Below are 21046 nucleotides of genomic sequence, written 5' to 3'. Positions count from 1 at the left end.
AGTAGTCATGCTTGTTGCTACCGGTCCTTTGGATCTGGTTTGGTAGGAGTGTGTTGCCAGAGTTCTTTAACAACTAACTTGTCTGGATCAGACAATAACAAACTTCGTTAGCGTTAGAGTTTAACAAATTTGACCATAACACATAGAGGATGCAATGCACCTATGCAGTTAACCGTTCCTACATGCTTTGCTTCAAACAACATGCGTCATCCCGGTTTGCTCATTCGTCCTTTTAAAGTATTTTGGAAACTCTGTGTTTATTTTATTATGTACTTTATTTTCTTTCTTTATTAAAAGCGGTTGAATCTTATGGGGATTGCCTACGTATCACGTCCCCGCGTGAATCAGACCCGGCGTAGTTCTGCCTTGAGGCTATCATTTATAAAAAGAAAATGAACAAACATTACATTTGAAAACTTTGTAAAAACAATGTCTTGAAATACACACAAAAGAAAATGAACAACATTACCTTTGAAAACTTTGAAAAACAATGTCTTGAAATACACACATTCAAATTGAAATAAAAGATACAATTCTTAACATCTCATAACGTGCCCCACTTTCCACTTGTGTTGTAAATTATTAGATCATTTGCTCAAGGCGGGGCTTGACCTGGATGTCCTCCCAATGTTCGATACATCCTTTCCAACTCCACTGCTAGATGACGGGCAAAGGTGGGTGCATGCTCGGTAAACCTTTCATAATCCATTCCTTGGCAGTTTACATAACTTTGAGAGGTGTAGACCGCCAGGTCGTGGATCTGTGCCCTGAAATTTTGGAGATGTTGGCCTTGATCCTGCAATTGCTGCTGGCGAGTGGTGGCTATATCTCGGATACGGCCTTCACGATCTAGGGCTGACTCTAATAGAGCTCGGAGTCTGGCCTGCTCTAATCTCATCTGCGCTCTTTCTCTATCAGTGTCCGCTTGTTGATGCTCTCTGTACCTTCTTGCCTCTTCTAGTTGTGCACGAAGTTGGTCTTCTGATCGTATCCAATGGTCTTTTTCCTTCTTGAATTGTGCCCTTGTCTTTCTCGGATTGCCTATTTTGGCGTTCCTTATCAGATCTGGCTTCTTCGTTTAATTGTTGGATCCTTTCTTTTGCTTTGCTCAACGCCCTTTCTTTTGCAGCAAGAATGGAATCATAATCCTGCATTCTTTCAAAAAGATTGGCGATGGTTTTTTGATCCTTCCAATTCCTCATTGGCGTTTCAGAAGCCTTTTTCATTTTCAGAAATCGAGCATGAAGACTTTCATTCTCACAGGCTAGACTCTTCTTCTCGCCTTCAGCTTCTTGTGCTTGCAAATCCTTCTCCAGACTGAGGTTCCTTAGATTTTCCTTTAGGGCGTGGATAGTTGCTTTGTACCCCTTCTCTTTTTCTCCCCAGATCAACCGCTCTTGGATTTTATCATTAAAGTTTTGAATATGGGGTCTTTTAGTTGGCCTTCTCAGCTCAGGTTCTGGTTCCTCATCCACGCGAAACCGTTTCTCGAACCACCTTGCATATCCAGGATTTATCTCACCCTTTGTAGTGTCTGGGACTTGAGTATCGCTTTTTAAGTATCGACATCCATTCCACATCTGCTGAAGTAACGCCTCAGGAATAGTGGCCTCTGGGTGTAGTTCGATTTCTTGCGCACTCAAATCTTCATCATCAGGAACTACTTGATATCTTCCTAGTTGTCTTAGGACTCTCAATGGCACGTATGGCTGGATGCTTCTCAATCCCAATAGTAGCAGATAACTATTTGAGTTTGACATATGTATTACTTCCCTCATTGATAGCCACCCCAGAGTCCATTCAATTTGATTTGCCGTTAGAGCCCTTAGCCGAGATACCCATGCTTCTGTCCCTTCTGGAACCTGATAATTTTTCACTCTTTCCTCATAACCCTCGATGTAATTATCGTTGTTTGGTCTGTACTGTATGATCTTGGGCTGTTGTTGGAGATGTTCAATCAGCCACATTTGCAACAAAACTTTGCATCCCTCGAAGACTTTCGCTCCCGCTTTACATAAAGTCAAAGCCCGATAAATGTCCGAGAGAATGATGGGGACAAGGGTGTGGTTTTCCTTGGAGGTGAGGATTTGCACAACTTTTGCGGTGCGAATATCGATTGTTCGTTCTTTGTTCGGGAAAACCATGATTCCTAGTTGTCTTTGTCTTGTTTGTTAGTAAGGCCTTTCTCATGGATTTCGAACCCATCTGACTTTCCGAACCTTGAATACAAAAAGTTGAAAGAACAACATCCGTTGATGACATTGCTTTTCCTGATTTGACTGCTGATGTTCAGAAGACCAAAGAATCGATGTACCGAGGGAGCCTTCGTGAATATCAAGCTTTGATTCCTTAAACTTCCGTCAGAACCAACATATCCAGCTACCTCTTCTAATGTAGGAGTGAGCTCGAAGTCAGAGAAACGAAAAACATTGTGAACAGGGTCCCAAAAGGTCACTAATGCCGCAATCAGATCCTCACGGGGTTTAACTTTCATAATGTCCGGGAGATTTCCCAAATGCTTGATGACCCACTTTTGACCATCTTCGCCTAATTCACACCACCACATTTGAAGCTGGAATAGAAACTCTTCTGTATTTGCGGAGAAAGGGTTTTGTGTGTTGCTCATTTTGTATCTGAAATTTTAATTTAATAAAGTTAAGACTTATTTCGAAAACATACTCCCATCATTTTTAGTCAAAACTATTAAGACTTATTTCGAAAACATACTCCCATCATTTTTAGTCAAAACTATTTCAAGACTTAAAACTATTTTTTGGGAATTTTTCAAATTATTTCCAAGATTTGATACCTTTATTTCAAGATTTGAAAACTATATTTTATTTTTTATGTATATATATATATTCTATTTTTTTTTTAATTTTCTTTTTATTTATGAAGACCTATTTTATTCCTCAGCTCTTACCATAATTTTATTTAAACCGGTCAGCAAGCATGTTCGAAGCAAATGAATGCACATATAGCAAGTAGGATGCATCAGGATGGTCTTTTTATTTTGGGTTCACCTGTCCTAGACAGACCCAACCCCTGTGTTGAGTCCCCTAAGTCAAATGCACGTGATGCAAATAAACGTTCCTACTAGGGATCCGGTACATGGCTGAGTTATTCTAAGTGTAAGACCTGAGGTTGATTGTTCTAGACCTGGCTTACCCAAACGGACAGTTTGAGCCGAAGCGAGGGCAACGTACCGGGAGCACGAAAGTCTGCCCGGCCTAGTTACTTGTCCCAACTCCGTCTTATTTGGTATGACTTTAACAGAAAGGTGGGTCACGCACACGTGTACCCCATAAATTCAGAAGACTCAGAGAGAAGGGTTTCGTAGCAGTTTTATATACACAATTCAGATAATATTAAAGCGGTAAAAGCATCATTTAGCACATTAAGCATATATCATGTAAAAATCAGATAATAAATAAAGCCAAGTAACAAAAATTATTCTAAGCTCGAATTCTTAACCCTGAACCAGTGGTTCTGAAAGCCAATCCCCAGCAGAGTCGCCAGAGCTGTCACACCTCCCTTTTCCGCGCCCGAGGGGGCAGGGGGAGTTTTTTTCCAATTAAAGGACAATCGAAACGGGATTGGTTTATTTATTTCAGAGTCGCCACTTGGGAGATTTAGGGTGTCCCAAGTCACCAATTTTAATCCCGAATCGAGGAAAAGAATGACTCTATATTACAGTCTGCGTACCAGAAATCCGGATAAGGAATTCTGTTAACCCGGGAGAAGGTGTTAGGCATTCCCGAGTTCCGTGGTTCTAGCACGGTCGCTCAACTGTTATATTCGGCTTGATTATCTGATTTTATACAAGTGTGAACTTATGTGCAAAATTTAACTTTTAACCGCTTTTATCATTTACTGTTTTTATCAAGAATTGCAACGTTGTGAAAATGTATCTCGAACCGCGTTACAATCAATGTACCCGTGGTCGTCGACACACTTTGACTCCGTTGAGATTTGGATTTGGGTCACATCAATGTGCACCCGAGTTTAAGGAAATTAAATTATTAAAGGCGCGCCTAAAGCGACTAGCGTATTTATTTTGGGTAGGACCGTGGAATTTTACTAAACGGTCCATCCCGAAGCCTAAACAATTTTTAAAGCAATATTTATTGAGGGCCCCGCAATTTGTATTTTTATTTGGCGAGGCTCACCTCGTTCTTTATTTCTAATGAATTTGCAACGTCATGGACATGCATCTCGAACCACGTCACAGTCAATGTACCCGTGATTAGAGAGGCATTTCGAATCCGTCGAGATTTGGATTTGGGTCACATAAATGTGCACCCGAGTTTAAGAAGGTAAAGTTTATTAAAGCGTATCCTAAAGAGACTAACGTGTTGTCATTTTAGGAAGGTTGTGAGATTTGCTTGCCCTGTTTTGGCCTGAACTCGACCTTTATGAGGTTGAGGCCCTGAATTTGTGTTCCTGATCTTAAAACATGGTTTTAAGATTTATATATAGCAATTTATTGGAAAGGAAAGAACTTATTTACAGTGTACGAATTTCATGCTTGGCATACATTACAGGCTTATACTACACCTTTGAACTAAATATGAGATACAAACTACTGCCTTGGGCATACTCTCATCACCAACCTATATGCATATTCTAGCATTCAACTACCATGCATTGACATTTATAGGCATGAAGACTACCTCTAGTACCCAGAACAAAAATATAAAAATATTACACATTGCATGAATATTTAATGTAACAATCTATATCTATAAAAAAAACATTCTTCAGGTCTTTCATTTACATTCATGCTCAAATTTCCAGCTACATCTGACAGTGTATTGGGTGTGTACCTGGTATAGAAAGGAAAGGAAGAAAGGGAGTAATCAGTTGAGTAGTGTGCCACAAACAACAGCAGCAGCAGACACACAGCAACAACACAACAACAACCAACAACCACGAGTGTTTTCTACAGTCCACAGACAACCAGCAGTATTTCCCAGAACAAAAGAACCAACAGATAGTTGTGTACCAAACGAGCAAATCCCAGGAAAGAGTGATGAAATAAACAGCAATAACAGAGTATTCAATGCAGCAACACTACCAATTCAACAACCAGAAACAGCTCAGTCAGTGCTAAAGAAACAGAACTTGGCCAAGACAGCTTGACCAATATGAACTCTTAGATAGCTCTCAGACAGTGTTTGGTTACAATGTTTTACTGAAACTCTCTTCTGTTTTCAATCTTTTTCTTTAAACTCACAAAAACCTTTCTCAAGACTAAAAATTCCAGCCTCCAGACTCCAGAAAAGCCCCCCTTTCTAATCGAAGGTCTGCCTCTTTTATAGCCTAACCTTAATACTTTAACAGTCTGTTTTGACAACTCAAAATTCCCCCCCTCCCCGTTGTTTTTCCACTCACTTATTTTAAATAACAAAATTCCCATCAAATCCCTGACAGCCCCTCTCTCTTTTGTTGTTAAAATGTACTAATCACTTGTTTATTTAACCAAAGTATGGGCAGTAGGAATATAATCTGACAGCACATGCTGTCCAATTATTTTAATTCCTTAAAGCTAACCATACACATGCTGCCCACGGTCTAAACCAAATGGCATCGTGTTTTAAAATCAAAGTCTGAATCTGCCATTATAACCTTTCCCCTAGATGTTCTTTAATTCGATTTGAACAAAATCAATAGGCAATACAATTCAGTTCCTAATGGGACTCAAATACGATCACAGCAGAAATAAGCAATACGAATCAAGTTGTTACCATTAACGATTGAAACTAATTGACGACATATATCGACTCGACTATATTAATCGTAACACATAACAATCAATCGTTCATACAAACAACACGTATAGAGTCCCGAATGACTTCAGACAAATTTGTTCAAACACTGGGAACTTATATGAATTAAACTCGTTTGACGACTAATCTAATTGATGAGCATGTATATCACAGGGTATATTCAGAACACAAACAGAAGACAATTGACCAAATAAAAAGGCCTTTAACAGAGATGGAAGAAATCCGAATGAAAAATAACAAAATAACAAACAAACACAACGAAACATGCTGACAACTTAATTAGAACTAAAACAAAAGAAAGGAAAACTTACCAAAAGAGTTTGAAATCAAAATGACCCAAATCTGACTCAACTTCGAACTCTTGAGGCCGAACAAACTTTAATCAGGGTGTTCTCACATGAGAACACCTTGATTAAGGTCTATTAGACCTCAAACCCTTGTTAAGACCGGCCGGATTCCAAGGCTATTAGTGTTCTAGGTTTTGGATCTCCAGATCTGATTTTTAGGGAGTTGTGGGTAGATTCGGACCAAACCAAGCTTGGTTTGGTCACGAGGAAGGTCAGGGGAGTGTCTGGTATGAAGATGGGGTAACTTGGCATAGGTCCGGGTTCGACTCAAATCTTCAAATGAAGATTCGAGACGAACGAAAGTGATTCGAGGCAAATGGATAGTAGATCCATGTTCAGGAGAGTGCGGTGGTCCTAGGGTGTTCAGGAGGTGGCCACCGGCGTTCGTGCCGCCGGCTTTAATGGCGAGGGAGACTAGGGCGGCTTGCTAGGGTTTGGGGTTTCAGGTTTGATCTTGGGGACGAAGGGATGGGGTGCTGGTATAGGGGGCGTGGGGTGTAAGGGTCGAGTTTATATATGGGGAGGCTGATTGGATCTGAGCCGTTAGATCAGATGATCTCAACGGCTTGGATCTGAGGGTGAGAAATGAGACGGGGTCGTTTGGTAATTAAACGGGGTCGTTTGGTTTAAGTGAGGGGTTGGGTCGGATTGGTTATTGGGTCGGGTTTGAACACGGGTTGCTGAAAGGGGTCCTGAGCCGTTGGATTGGCCTGGACGGACGGCTCAGATTGATTTGCCTGAAACGGCATCGTTTCAGGAGGTGCCTGGGCAGCCGGATTTGGACTGGATCTGAGTGCTGGTTGGGCCTGTTTTTTTGTTTCATTCCTTTTGGCCCAAACCGGTTTCCTTCACTCTTTGTTTTCTAATTTCATTTTTTTTTCTTTTTAACAAAAAATAAAAATAACAAATAATAAAAATAACGAAATTAAAACTAAACAACAATGCAACATTTTAACACAATTATCACAAAAAATATTTAAGTAAGTTAACTAAAAGCCTAGAACGAACGATGCACACATATATATATTTTTTTGAATTTTCTTTTACTGACCGAATTATGGTTTAATCATCCTAACATACATATTTTGTATTTTGTTTGTTAATGATTAAATGCAAAAATGGACAGATCCACAAATGACTAACAACACATGTCACGAAAACTCGAACAATTGTACAGCGAAACCATTTGTCACTATTTTTATTTTCTTTTGGAGCGATTGCTCGCAAAGCAAAAATCACGTGCTTACACATAGATGCTAAAGAAGCTTCAACTATCATGGCCGAAGTGTATTCTGGAGTTTGCGGGCTCCATATGAATGGGTATGTGTTGGAAAAGAAGATACTTCGAGCAAGTTATTATTGGCTCACCATGGAACGAGATTACATCAGCTTTGTTCGCAAATGTCATCAATGCCAGGTGCACAGTGATTTGATTTATTCCTCGCCATCTGAGTTGCATACAATGTTCGCACCTTGGCTATTTGTTGCTTGGGGCATGGATGTCAATGGACCAATTAAGCCGGCAGCATCGAACGTGCATAGTTTTATTCTGGCGGCCATTGACTTTACCAAGTGGGTCGAAGCTGTAACTTTCAAGTCCGTGACCAAGAAGGTAGTGGTGGATTTTTTTCATTCAAACATCATTTGTCGGTACAGAATTCCCAAGGTGATCATCATAGACAATGCTGCCAACCTCAACAGTCATTTGATGAAAGTGGTATGCCAACAATTCAAGATTATGCATTGAAACTCCACTCTGTACCGTCCTTAGGCGAATGGAGCTGTTGAGGCTGCTAACAAGAACATAAAGAAGATACTTCGTAAGATGGTGCAAGGTTCTAGGCAATGGCATGAAAAGTTTCCTTTTGCCTTACTGGGATATCGCACTACTGTTCGCAGTTTAGTGGGTGCAACTCCTTATTTGCTGGTCTATGGAACTGAGGCGGTTATACCTACAGAAGTTGAGATTCCATCCCTTCGGATCGTTGCAGAAGCTAAAATTGATGATGATGAGTGGGTCAAAACCCGGCTAGAGGAGTTGAGTTTGATTGATGAGAAAAGATTGGCTGCAGTATGTCATGGTCAATTGTATCAGAAGAGAATGACAAAAGCATACAACAAAAAGGTGAGTCCTCAAAATTTGAAGTGGGCCAGATGGTATTGAAACGCATCCTTCCTCATCAAGTGGAAGCTAAAGGCAAGTTCGCCCCAAACTGGCAGGGGCCATTCGTTGTGACAACAGTGTTTCCCAATAGTGCTTTGTATTTAATAGATATAGAAGGCAAATGTGTAGATAAGACTATCAATTCTGATGCAGTTGAGGTACTATGTATGATTTCTTTTCTTATTTTCAATTACATTTTGTACTTGGCATGTTCAAAGTTGAAATGACAAATATATTTTGTTCTGCTACCCAAACACTTTCATCCTTTGCTACCCTTTTTGAGCCTTATTTACTTTCTTTCATACCCCTCTTTTGGAATTAGTAGCAGAATTAGAGAATAAAAAAATGAATGAAAAATAAGAAAAATGAAAAAAAAGGAAAAAGAAAAGAAAAAAAAAGAAAAGAAAGAAAGAAAGAAAAAAAAGAAAAGAAAAGAAACAAGAACAAACAACTTTTGTTTGAACTACGTTCGACCTAATTCCCTTTAAGGATATGTAGGCGGCATTACACGGTTCAATCCCATCAAAATCCAAAATTTCCCAGACCCAAAGAAACTGGGGCAGAAGTTTTGGTTTTGCAAAAGATCTGATTCCAAAAGTTGTAATTTTGAATCCCTTTCACCTTAAATTATTTTGAGCCTTCATGTCACCCTGTCTTTCTAACCATATCCAAAAGCCTACATTACGGTCCAAAGAAAGACCTTCCGATCAATCTTTGAAGATGCCAAGTCAAGCGAGATAGAGGTATGATTTATATCATGGGTAGCACTTTATTCTTGGGCACAAGAGAGAAAATTTAAAATGAGAGAGTCTTATTGGTGAAAACCCTCACGGGCACCGTAAGGCGATAATGAGCTGAGAGAAAATTTAAAATGAGAGAGTCTTATTGGTGAAAACCCTCACGGGCACCGTAAGGCAATGATAAGTTGAGAGAAAATTTAAAATGAGAGAGTATTATTGGTGAAAACCCCCGCGGGCACCGTAAGGCGATGATGAGTTGAGGGATGAACAAATGAGAGAGGCTTGTTGGTGAAAATCCTTCGGGGCACTATAAGTCGAATGAGGCTCGTGACTTGATAGAGAATTTGGATTAGTAAAAGCCCGGTTTTTTGAAGTATGAAGACACGACCTGAACTGAAAATATGATTGTTCGGACGGATTAGGCTGATCAATCCTAAATGCATGTCATGATCGTTGGAGACAGCCGCTTCACTCAGATAAGTCTTCTTCTTCACATAGTCATCTGTGTTCAAAATTTTCCTTTGTTCCTTTTGCCAAAAATCATTTCACTTTGCTCTTTGAGTCTGCCTTTACGAGTTTCTTTCGAGTTAGCCCTTGTTGAACAAGCAGGAAAGGATTCCAAATCCTACTACCAGCTTCTAAACTACGCAAAGTAAAGTTCGGCCAGGCACATCACAATTGACATGATTTAGAATAAGCGGTATGGTGATAACTGAGGTTCAGGCAATCAAGTGAATCCTGAATTTTGAGAAAATACAAGGATGCAGCAACTTTCAGAATGAAAACACAATGCAACAAGTGAGTGTAAGAGATTCAGGTCATTCAGAGGTTTTGTGGTCCAGTTCCAATCAAAAGGTCAAACAACTCCTTGCTGGCCCGAAGCAGCTAATCAGAATGAAACATGGCAGTTGCAGAAGTAGACACTCAGCAATGATGCCACAAACTAACCACCACTTTTTCAAACTAACAAAATTTTATTTGTCTGAAACAGGGGAAGGAAAATTTGTTAATCCACAGGGACTCTCCCATGAAGAAGGCATGGTTCGGGGGCAAGAAATTCTGTTCAGAATCCTCCAAGAAGAGAGCATGGTTCAGGTAAGTTCATTCTCGATTTTTTAGGACCCTCCTGGATAATGGGATTTAGTTTTAAATTTTCAGGACCCTCCTAGATAATGGGATTTAATTTTAATTCTTTAGGACCCTCATGGATAATGGGATTTAGGTTTTTAAGTTTTCAGGACCCTCCTGGATAATGGGATTTAATTTAAATTTTCAGGACCCTCCTGGATAATGGGATTTAGTTTTCATATTTTCAGGACCTTTCTAGATAATGAGATTTAATTTAAAATTTTAAGGGCCCTCATGGATAATGGGACCTAGTTAAATTTCAAGACCTTCATAGATAACAAGATTTAGCGTAAGTTTTACCTTTAGGAAATATAATTTAGCTTTAAAGTTGTTACTCTTAAGATGAGATTTAATTTGAAGTTTTCAGGGCCCTCCTGGATAATGGGATTTAGATTTTAAATTCTTAAAGCTCTTTTAGGTAACATGATTCGATTAACACTCACAGATGTGCCTAGATACCAAACTGGGGCAGAAAAATTTCTTTTGTTTTGTCTGTTTTGTTGTAATGGCAGGCGTCCACCTGGAGAACAAGGGAATACAGTTCAAGTTTTGGCAATCAGGCACCCACCTGGAGAACAAGGGAATACAGTTCAAGTTTTTGGTAATCAGACATCCACCTGGAGAACAAGGGAATACAATACAAGTTTTTGGCAGTCAGGTGCCCACCTAGAGAACAAGGGAATACAGTTCAAGTTTTGGCAATCAGGCACCCACTTGGAGAACAAGGAAATACAATTCAAGTTTTGGAAATCAGGCGCCCACCTGGAGAACAAGGGAATTCTTTTGTGAGTTACTTTCAATTCGCAAACTCAAGAAGTATCAGGAGCCCTCCTGAAGAACATGGTCCATTTTTCAGTTTCATGTTGAAGATCAAGAAGAGATTCAAGGAAGATTCAAGATAAGAAGTAGATAGGATCTTGCATTTTACATTTACTTTTGGTGTAATTTTTCCTTTTATTTTTGATGTAAAGGTAGGAACCACGGACCGGAACCGCGACAGCACTTCACTCGGCTCTCCACCTCGGTATAATCCGTTGTTCTTCTCACTTCTGAACTACACGTGGCTTGATTCCTTTATAGCGAAGGATATGTAGGCAGCTCAGATACCAGGGCTCGGTCACAATCTTTCGTCCGTCTTTGTTTCGTTTTGAATAAGCGTTGGGTCATAAATCAATTACGTTGCTTATTGTTCTTTGCTCCGAAAACTCTTCGTATTTACAAGCAAAGAGGGGCAGATGTAAAAACGTAATTTTTGACCCGACATGTCTTCAAGCTATATTTATTGCATATTTTAAATGTTTATTTGAGTTAACTAGAGTTTTAGTCTATTTTGACTTCAATTACAATTTTTTTTAAAAACAAATTAATTAAAAAATTATATAAAATAATTTCATTAATGTTTTGTAGTCATACGATTTTATTTTACTAGAATTTTTATTTATTTTCCTTTAACTTTATTTTAATATAATCTTGAAAAATATCAAAAATAGTTTCACTTTTAACTTTTAATTTTGTTTTAATTGTTTATTCTAATTAAGTAGTAGTGACTTTATCTTTTTGTAAGTATTTTATACTACATTAGAAGAAAATTGGGTTTAATGAATTTTCAACTTTTCTTAGCCAATTCTGAGCCCAACAGCCCTTATCAGCCCAATGTCATTTAACCCATTAATTGACCCCGCACCCAATACCCTTGACCTGTGACCCGCCTGCCTACCCACCCCACTCCCTCCTTAAATCCTTGCCATTTATATCATCTAATCCAATGACCCCTATCCTCCAACCCTACCATATAAAACCTTATTTTAGCCAAACCCTAAACCTAAAGATCCATCCCAAAATCGGCGCCCACCTCTTCACCCCATCTCTGCCGCTCCCAAACCACCATAACTCCAACCTAATCTCACTCATGGTCCCCTCTTCTCTTCTCTCCTTCCTCCACGTCACACATTCCGTACCGAGTCTCATCATTATTACACATATTTTCCTTTCTTTTTCATTTTTTTGAAGCAAATTCGAAGCCTTTGGATAAAAGATTGGACAATGGAAGTCGTTGGATCAAGGTTTTGATCCAAGACCTCCATTTTTTGATTTTTTGTTTACAACAAGAATTTTCAGATTTTTTGTTTTTGGAGGGGTCTACACGGTTTCGAGGTTTTCTTGGAGGAGAGGAAGATAACCTTTGAGAGTTCATATAAATACTCCCCATTATGAGGGTTTTCAGATAGACGGGGATTGGGAGAAAAAATGAGGGTTTCAAAACAATCATCAATCTTGCTCTCTAATTTTTTTTCAGTTCTTAAAAACTTCAGAAAAACCAAAAAAATATAGATATATATCTCTTTACTTGTTCTATTTCTTCTTTGAATCTGGATTTCGGTTGCAAACATGGAGATTGCCTGAGGTGTTCAAGTTTGAGGCTTCAAATTACTGTCCGCTGAAAAATTTCGATCGTGGTTCCTTGTTTGAAGTTGTTCCTGTTTCCTCACTTGGATTTCGGGTTCAAAGCTTTGTAGTCGAACCTCTTACCTTCTGTTATTTAGAAGACATTTTGATTCTCATGTTCATTTTCTCCTCTTTTCTTCGTTTATGTTTAAAGGTTCGATCCAAATATGATGAGAGCCAGAGGTTTAGTGGGGTTAGAGGTTGTTTGATTTTTGTTTGTTTAAGATTAAGTACCGATTTCTGAGATTAGCATATGAAGCTTGAATTTTTTGTGATTGTTAACAAGAGTGTGAAGCCGTCTTGTGATTGCTGTAATTTCTATGAATGTTTCTGCTCATTTGGTTGAATTGGAACTAAAAATATGAATTCTGAAATCGTCCTTTGATGATCCCTGCTGTGTTTTGCATCGATTCACATCAGTTCTTTGACTGCAAGTGAAAGACAATTTCAAGCAACCATATACTTGCTACCTATTTGATCTTTTAAACTGTTTGATTGAATCTAAGTGCCAACTGAGTTCTGAAATTGTTCTTTGGCGTTCACTGATTGTTGTCAGCACAGTCAGTTTTACTCGGCAGTTAGAACTGCTACAACTCCTTGGTACACTTTAGTCAGATCGTATTATTAATCAATTCAGTTCGTACCCTATTGCGAGGCTTGTTTCTCCCTTGTCGTGATGTACAGGTTTGGTCGTTGGGGCTAGATATAGTTCAACTCTTTCTTACAGTCTTGTTATCTCTCCAATAAATGAGTCTATACGGATTTTTTAAGCCATCTCTCTGGTTGAGCTAAGCTGGTAACGATGAATTTTGTCATGAATATAGCAGTTACTGTCGTCCAAACATTTATGTGCTTACATATGCGCCTCAGCATTAAAATAAAAGACCGAATTCTTCTTTTGTTTTTCTGCTAATTGAGTTGAGTCACCCTTTTACCTAGAAAAAGAAAAAAAAGGGAAATTTGGTTCCCGAATAATCCTTGTCGTCAGATTGCTTGGTATCCTTGGGTTGTGTTAATGTTGCCCAGAAATTTAACTCACTAAATTGGAATGTAGGTGAACTTGGTTTAAATTTTGGCTTTCTTTTCCCAATGGTTGGAGAGTTTGCATTCTGTTGAAGGATATCTTTGTGTTTTGTTGATCTAATGACCTGTTAAGGACTAATTCATTTTCTCAAGTCACCATGTTAATTGAGTTTGGCACAAATGCTTTTCTATGTGAGAAGTTTCTTTTTTTGAAGTTCATAACTTGGAATTCATGATTTTGAGCATGTAAACATGTGTGTTTCTGATAGATGGAAGTTCGGGAATTGAGAAGTGAGGCGCATAAATGTGTTTAATGGGACTTTAGATGGCTCTTATCATATTTTGATTGACCATATATTTATTTGTTGCTTTATACTTTTCTCTCTTTGTATGGTCCGGAATTTCATTCTCTATTGTCTGGTGGATATTTGTTTGATTGTCGGGTCGTGGGAATTGGGAAAAGATCGAGCCCACTAGTATTCAGTTAAACTACATGCTTTAGGATTGGGCTTGGTCTAAAAAGACTAAAAGAGCATGCCATGATTTATTTTATTTAGCTTCTTTTTATTCATTTCATTTCTTCGTCCGCTAGCAGCATGTTTTGGGTCGTTATCACTTGAGTAGGAAAATCTTAGGTTTCCTTTTTTTTTTTTTTGAGGCAAGAGGTAGTTTCTTTTAGTTTATTATCCGGGGAATGCCCCTGCATAATTTGTATATATTTTCTGGGGTATGCCCCGAAGTGCTTGTATTTGGAGGCCTAAAGTAGAACTCGTAGTATTTTATTTTCATTTTTATTTTTATTATTTTAGGTGGGAACGACCTCGAGCCTCTTGTGTGTTTATTTTCTCGTTTCTGTGTTTGTTACCTCAATTCAAATATTTTAAAGCCTACTTGATCAAGTGTGCAACCGTACTAGTTACGAGACTCGGAGAATGACTAACACCTTCTCCCCCAGTCAAATGAACCCCCTTACCCAAATCTCTGGTGTAGACTTAGTTTTGGAGTCCAAAGTGTTTTAAAGGAAAAAAATCATTCTTAAAAAACGGTGACATGGCACACCGAAATCAAAGTCAGGTGACGACTCTGAGTTGTTTCCTTTTGAATACAATTTTGTCACTTTTAATTAAAAACCCTTTTTGAGCTTTATAAATCTTTTTATTTATTTTTAAGAGGGTTAGTGAGTTGGTTAAAAAGGGGTGTGATAGTATGGATACGCATACTTGTTGTCTGTTACGGAAGGTCGTGGGAGAGTGCCCCACGTGAATATTGTATAAGTGTGGCATGTAGTCACTTGATTGATTGAAGATTTCAACCAAATATGAAGACGGTGGTGATATTATTAATTTGAGAATTTATGCTTGGAGGACACTCGACTTATTGGGTTGTGGACCGTGGAGGATTGCGCCGATTATGATGGTAGTTCTCGAGTGTTATGAGAAAAGGGGGGTTATTATAGACCTTCGAAAGGTTATTATCCTAGTTCAGTGTGATAAGAATCAGCTTGAGGTCTGTGGATGGATCTAAGTGTGAATATTGGCTCTATATCAGGCCAGATGTTTTCATTTCAGCAATGCGCTCCTTTGGACAAGTAGTCGGGGTACTATTTCGTCGTCAGCTATTTCATGTAATGATATATTGCGCCGTATGAGTTCTGAGATAGCTTGGTGAATTTCTTATGTGTTGAGGTTCCGCATAGAGATGATTTATATGAGCAGGTTGGCTCTCGAGATTCAGATCGTATATCGCACCTTAGTTGTGCTTGAGTTTTGTAGCCTATGGCGCTATATGTCTCCCTAGGGACGGTATTATGCACTTAGTGTGCTTGTGACCGATATTCAGTATTTTATTGTGATGAGCAATTTAGCTCGATATATATCTCCTTATGTGAATTCTATGTGTGGATCGAGTGGCACGCCGCCATGCGTATGTTATTTGGATCGGATTGCACGCCGCAACAGTGTGATGTTGAGTACAGTTTTCTATATGCTATTTTTGTATGCTTTGTTTCCCATTTTCTAAGGAAAGTCCATATTAGTGCGTGAGTTGAGTAGTTCCTTCTAGAGTTTGTTTTCCTCTTGTATCACCTTTGAATTGGTAGCCTATTGGCACATTGTGGCATTATATGAGGCTTTTGATCATGTCCGGGGTGGCTTATTGCCTGAGAAATTCGTACTGGGTCAGACGATGTTATTGGATCTAGGAATAGTGCAGTCGGATTATATGAAGTATATTAAAAAGCAAAGACCATTATTTGGTTCAAAATGAGGTGATAGCTCTTGTCAGGAGTATAGACCCAATGAATTGTTGATTTGGCAGTTGGTTATGAATTTCTACACTTCTCTTTTGTCTTGGCGGTATTGTAAGTGTTAGAACAAGACCTATGTAGGTCATTAGGTGCAATGGGAGCATCAGATTCGTGGAATTTTGACTAATTTGATCAGAGGATGTTATCGTGGTCCTGTTATCGTGGTGCATGGTGTGAATTCAGCTAAGGTATGCAGTCATGTTTTGGTGCTGCAGGTAGTTATTGATACGGTGAGCGTATGTTGGAACATGCCTGACAAGAATTCTGGATATTGGAATTGGGCTCTAAGGCTTATTTGCTTAAATGAAAAAGGATATTTTCAGATTGATCAAGCTAGGGTGCTCAACTGAGTTTTGCTAGCACGGGTAGGTGCTCGAGGTGTTAAACAGTGATTTCAGATAACCCCATCACAATTCTTAGCACGTTCGAGGACGAACGTATGTTTAAGTGGGAGAGAATGTAACGATCTGACCGGTTATTTTGAGCTCTAGCGTGCCGTTCAGCAGTTTGAGGCCATGAGCAGTTTCATTTTAGGTATTATGACTTGTACGCGTGGTCGGAATTGAATTTCGGGGAGTTTGGAGTTGATTTGGAAAGAGAATTCTCATTTCGGAAGCTTTAAGTTGAAAGAATTAACTAGGATTGGATTTTTGAGTAAATGACATCAGGATCGGGATTCGAAGGTTCCAACAGGTTCGTATGATGATTTCAGACTTGGACGTATGCTCGGATTAGGTTTTGGAAGACCCGGGAACGTTTCAGCACCTATTGTGTAAGTTAGAATTTTTGGAAGAATTTCATAAGTTTGGGTTGAAGTGCATTTTAGTGTTATCAATGTCCGTGTGGGATTCCGAATCTGAGAATATCTCCGTATGGTGATTCTGGTGTTGGGAAAGTGATCAAAAGTGAATTTGGAGGTCCGTAGGTCATTTTGGAGTCATTTGGCTAAAGATAGAAATTTGAAGGTTTTTGAGAAGTTTGACCGGAAGTGGACTTTTTGATATCGGGGTCGGAATTCAATTTCGAAAGTTGGAGCAGGTTTGTAATGTCAAATATGACTTATGTGCAAAATTTGAGGTCAATCGGACGTGATTTGATAGGTTTCATCATCGAAGGTAGAAGTTTGAATTTCTAACGTTCATTAAGCTTGGATTGGAGGTCGATTCATGATTTTAGCGTTGTTTGATATGATTTGAGGCCTCAAGCAGGTCCGTAATGTGTTTTGGGACTGGTTCGTATGATTGGTCAGGGTCCCGGGGGCCTCGGGTGGATTTCGGGTGGTTAACGGATCTAAAATGGAATTTTGGAAAGGGCTAAAGTTGCTGGTGTAACCGCACCTGCGAGAATAAGGTCGCAGGTGCGGAGCCGCAAAAACGGCCTTCATGCCGCAGAAGCGGAAATGGACGGCTAGGCTGGGACCACAAATGCAGTTGTTTTGCCATAGAAATGGGACCGCATCTGCGGAGGAGAGGACGCAGAAGCGGAATGGGCTGGGAGCCCTGGACAACAGAAGCGACGTTTGGTTCGCCCCTGCGAGACCGCATGTGTGGAAAGGGCTGGAGGCAGTGGGTTGTTTTAAAGTCGGGATTTGGCCATGTTCTTTCATATTTCTCTTGGCTTGGGAGATTCTTGGAGGGTTTCAAGAGGGGGGTTTTCATCATCAACGACAAGGCAAGTTATCCCCACCTATCTTGAGTTAAATACATTGATTATGTATGGATTTGAGCATGAAATTGGTAGAAATTTGGGGTTTTGGTGGAAAGACCTAGAAATGGTATTTTTGGATTTTGGCCATGATTTTGGGTAGGAAATTGAGAGTAAATTATATATTTGAGTTCGTGAGGTTGCGGGTAAACCTTATCTTCGAAAAATTTAGGAATCCGGGCACGTGGGCCTGAGAGCAATTTTGTCAACTTTTCGATCAGGGTTAGTAATTGTTATAAATTGGATCATTAGGGGTAATTGAGCATATATTAATGGATTTATATTATTATTGGCTAGCTTTGGAGCTTTGTACATTGATTCGAGTCTTTGAAAGGACGAGGAATGTCGATTATGGATCTTCAGAGCGAAGTGAGTCTCCTTTCTAACCTTGTAAGAGGGAATTGTCCCCATATGTGAAATAATTGGTTATGTGCTCCTAATTGTGGGGGCTACGTACTCACGAGGTGACGAGAGTCCGTACGTAGCTACTATCATGTGAAAGTTCGGGTAGTCTAGGATCCAAAAGCATGCTATACTTGGAATATTTGTAACCTTATTGACAGATGAATTGCTTAAATCCTATCGAATTGGTAAATGAATTTCTAAAAAGATTAAACTTCATTTTTCTAAAATTGTTAAAAGAGAATTGGATTTTCTTCGGATAATTGTTCCCTGTTGACTTCTTGATTGACTGTCTGTATGTGTTTAATTTCGGAACGGGCCAAACGCCTCGGTAGATTAAATAGATGCATCTATGGTTCGCGCCATTCGACCCTCTAGCAGTGCACGATTTAAATATTGTTGGATTGGGCCATACGACCTCGGCATGATTTGCGCATGCTTGTATTGCTTGCCTTGAAACTTATTGAAGTTGTTATTGCCTCTTCCCGGTTTGAGAATATTTGCATAAATGTTGAAAAGGTATTTGGAAATTTTCTATAAAAGAAAGAATTGCTTACTTGCTTCGTTCCATCGAATTACAATCATGTTTATAAAAATCCCCGATTTACTATATTATTGAGATAACATTATTGGACCACTAGTAAGTGTCAAAGTCGACCTCTCGTCTCTACTTCTTCGAGATTAGACGGGATACTCATTGGGTACACGTTGTTTTCGTACTCATACTACACTTCTGTGCATTTTTGTTGCACATGCACATGTATCTCTAGTGGCCTAGTGGGCGTAGCAGCATGGTTGACACGAAGACTTAGGCGAACTACACTGCCCGAGATGACCCGCGGCCAGCAGAGTCTCTTCTAGATTATTTTATTTATTTTCTGTCCAATTTGTATTCCGGACGGTTGTTGTATTGTATTACTTCCTAGAAATATCTCATGCACTTGTGACACCGGGTTCTGGGATAGTTATGAGGTATTTTGTATTGACTTCTTGACATGTATATTTAATTTGAACTGAGTGTCTCTTACTCGTAAAAATTGAAGAAAAATCAGAGTTTTCATAATTGTTTAAATGAGAATTTAATTAAGTATTTATGGTTGACTTGCCTGACAGTGGTGTCCAGCTCCATCACGACCCTTAGTGGATTTTGGGTCATGACAAAAACTCTCTGATGATGCTGAATTGAATGAAGGTAGAGTTGAGAAAACCTTCCAGAGAATACTCCAATGCTCCTCGACGTTGGTGCACAATTGAATGAAGTTGGAACTGCTGATATCGACAAAGGCATGCAGCCTAGGGAAACCATAGTGGAAGACAAACGTCAAGGTATTCTATAGATCATGAATTTATTACATTTGATCGAAGTATATTTTTTACAGTTTGAAAATTTACATACTTTATTTTCTTTGTTATGTTTTTGAATGATTTTTCAGAAAGACTCGAGGCAACTCAAAAAGAATTTGATGAGCTTATGCAGCTATATCAAAAAGGAGAAATACATTTATTCACACTTGTTGGCTCACAGACAGGTGTGAAGTGTGTTGGTATTATTTTATAAATTTAGTCAGTATTATTTAGTTTTTTTTGCATGAAGATACATGCATATCTGAAGTTAAAGGAAGTGGATCTGTTGGAATGCAAACACCATATGTGTCTCAAAATTTAGACCAGGTAGTTATTTTCTGCAATTCGATTACAAGCTGGTTTTTTGCCTAATGTGTTTTTGTATCAGTTTTATTTATGTTTATATTTTCCTTGCTTTTGCAGATCTCATCTGATGCATCGCAACTTCTTCCAAATCCTAAGAGAAGGAAGATTTCCAGTTCTCCTATGTGTGACACCAGTGATATCCCCAACTTCAATTTATGTTCATTTTCACTTGGTAGTATACAAGGGACTGATTCAGAAAGTAATTCTGCTGCTATTGTTGTTCGTGAAAAGAGACAAGAACGTCGTGAACAGCAGGGAGTTTGTCAAGTATCTACCGCGATGGCTGTGGTTTTTCTCCTGCTGCTGAACAACAACAGTTAATTGTGACGGAACAGCAGGAAGAGCAAGCAAAAGGAAAACCAGATAAAAAAGGGAAAATGATTCGTATTGAGAGTATTTGGTTGAGATCTGCTTACGTTATTCCTAAACAAAAGCAAAGGGGGCAAGATTGGAAAGTAGGAAAGAATATACGAAAGTGACCCTTCCATTATGTTAATCCAGACAGTGGATTGATGCAAAGATTTACAGAGTGGTTAGAGATGGATGCCATTGAATATGATTCCAATCCATTCAGATTAGTTGGAGTTGATATTGCAAAATCATTCTTTACCGAGCTTATGGATCCTAACTATGATCATGCGGATGAAGTAAGTTATTAAGTTTATTTTTTGAATTGTTTTCAACTGTATTTCCCAAAACTTCATCTTATTTTTTATAGTAAAGTTTTTGTACTATAATTTGGAAAACTTCAGCTTTATTCATAGTAAACTACTGAAGTTTTTTAGCTTATATGCTAAAACTTCAGCCTAACCGTGCTGAAGTTTTTGACATGCATTCTCTAGTTTTTTTCAAAACTTTTAAATCAAACATGCAGAAGTTTTTTTTTTTGATTATTTTCTAACACTTCAAACTGAATATACTTAAGTTTTTGTAATGCTGTTTGTAGTTTTGTAATGCGCTTTTTCTAAACTTCATAGTTATGCATGCTGAAGTTTTTATTTCACATGTTATCTTTTGTTATTGTTCATTTGCAGCATATGGGTGTGGGCATATATTACTTGCACAAAAAATATTGCTATCACCTTCCAGGTTATTCAAAATCAAGATGTGCAGTAACAGATTTAATTTTTGATTAGTATATGACTAAGCTGGCTGATATTCATACTTCAGAAGAACATATGGAGAAAATTAGAAAAAGGAAGGAAAAGAGAATAGGGGATCAAAAAAAGAGCAAATCAAAGAGAAAGACGATATCCAAACAACAGGCAGAAGAAGAAGAAGCGATTATT

At 38.7% G+C, this 21046-nt stretch overlaps 1 protein-coding gene across 1 annotated transcript; it reads left to right on the top strand.

Annotated features, from left to right (window-relative positions):
* The first annotated feature begins 7631 nt into the window (after window positions 1-7631).
* Window positions 7632-10341, top strand: LOC138872801 (uncharacterized). Its single transcript, XM_070151218.1, has 5 exons — window positions 7632-7748; window positions 7908-8261; window positions 8357-8458; window positions 10032-10135; window positions 10317-10341. Exons 1-5 carry the CDS (start codon window positions 7632-7634, stop codon window positions 10339-10341), a joined length of 702 nt encoding a protein of 233 aa, XP_070007319.1.
* Window positions 10342-21046: the final 10705 nt, after the last annotated feature.

This window comes from Nicotiana sylvestris, chromosome 7 (genome assembly GCF_000393655.2).
Source record: "Nicotiana sylvestris chromosome 7, ASM39365v2, whole genome shotgun sequence".
In the NCBI taxonomy this organism is placed as follows: domain Eukaryota; kingdom Viridiplantae; phylum Streptophyta; class Magnoliopsida; order Solanales; family Solanaceae; genus Nicotiana; species Nicotiana sylvestris.
This window is presented reverse-complemented; position numbering and strand designations above follow the sequence as displayed.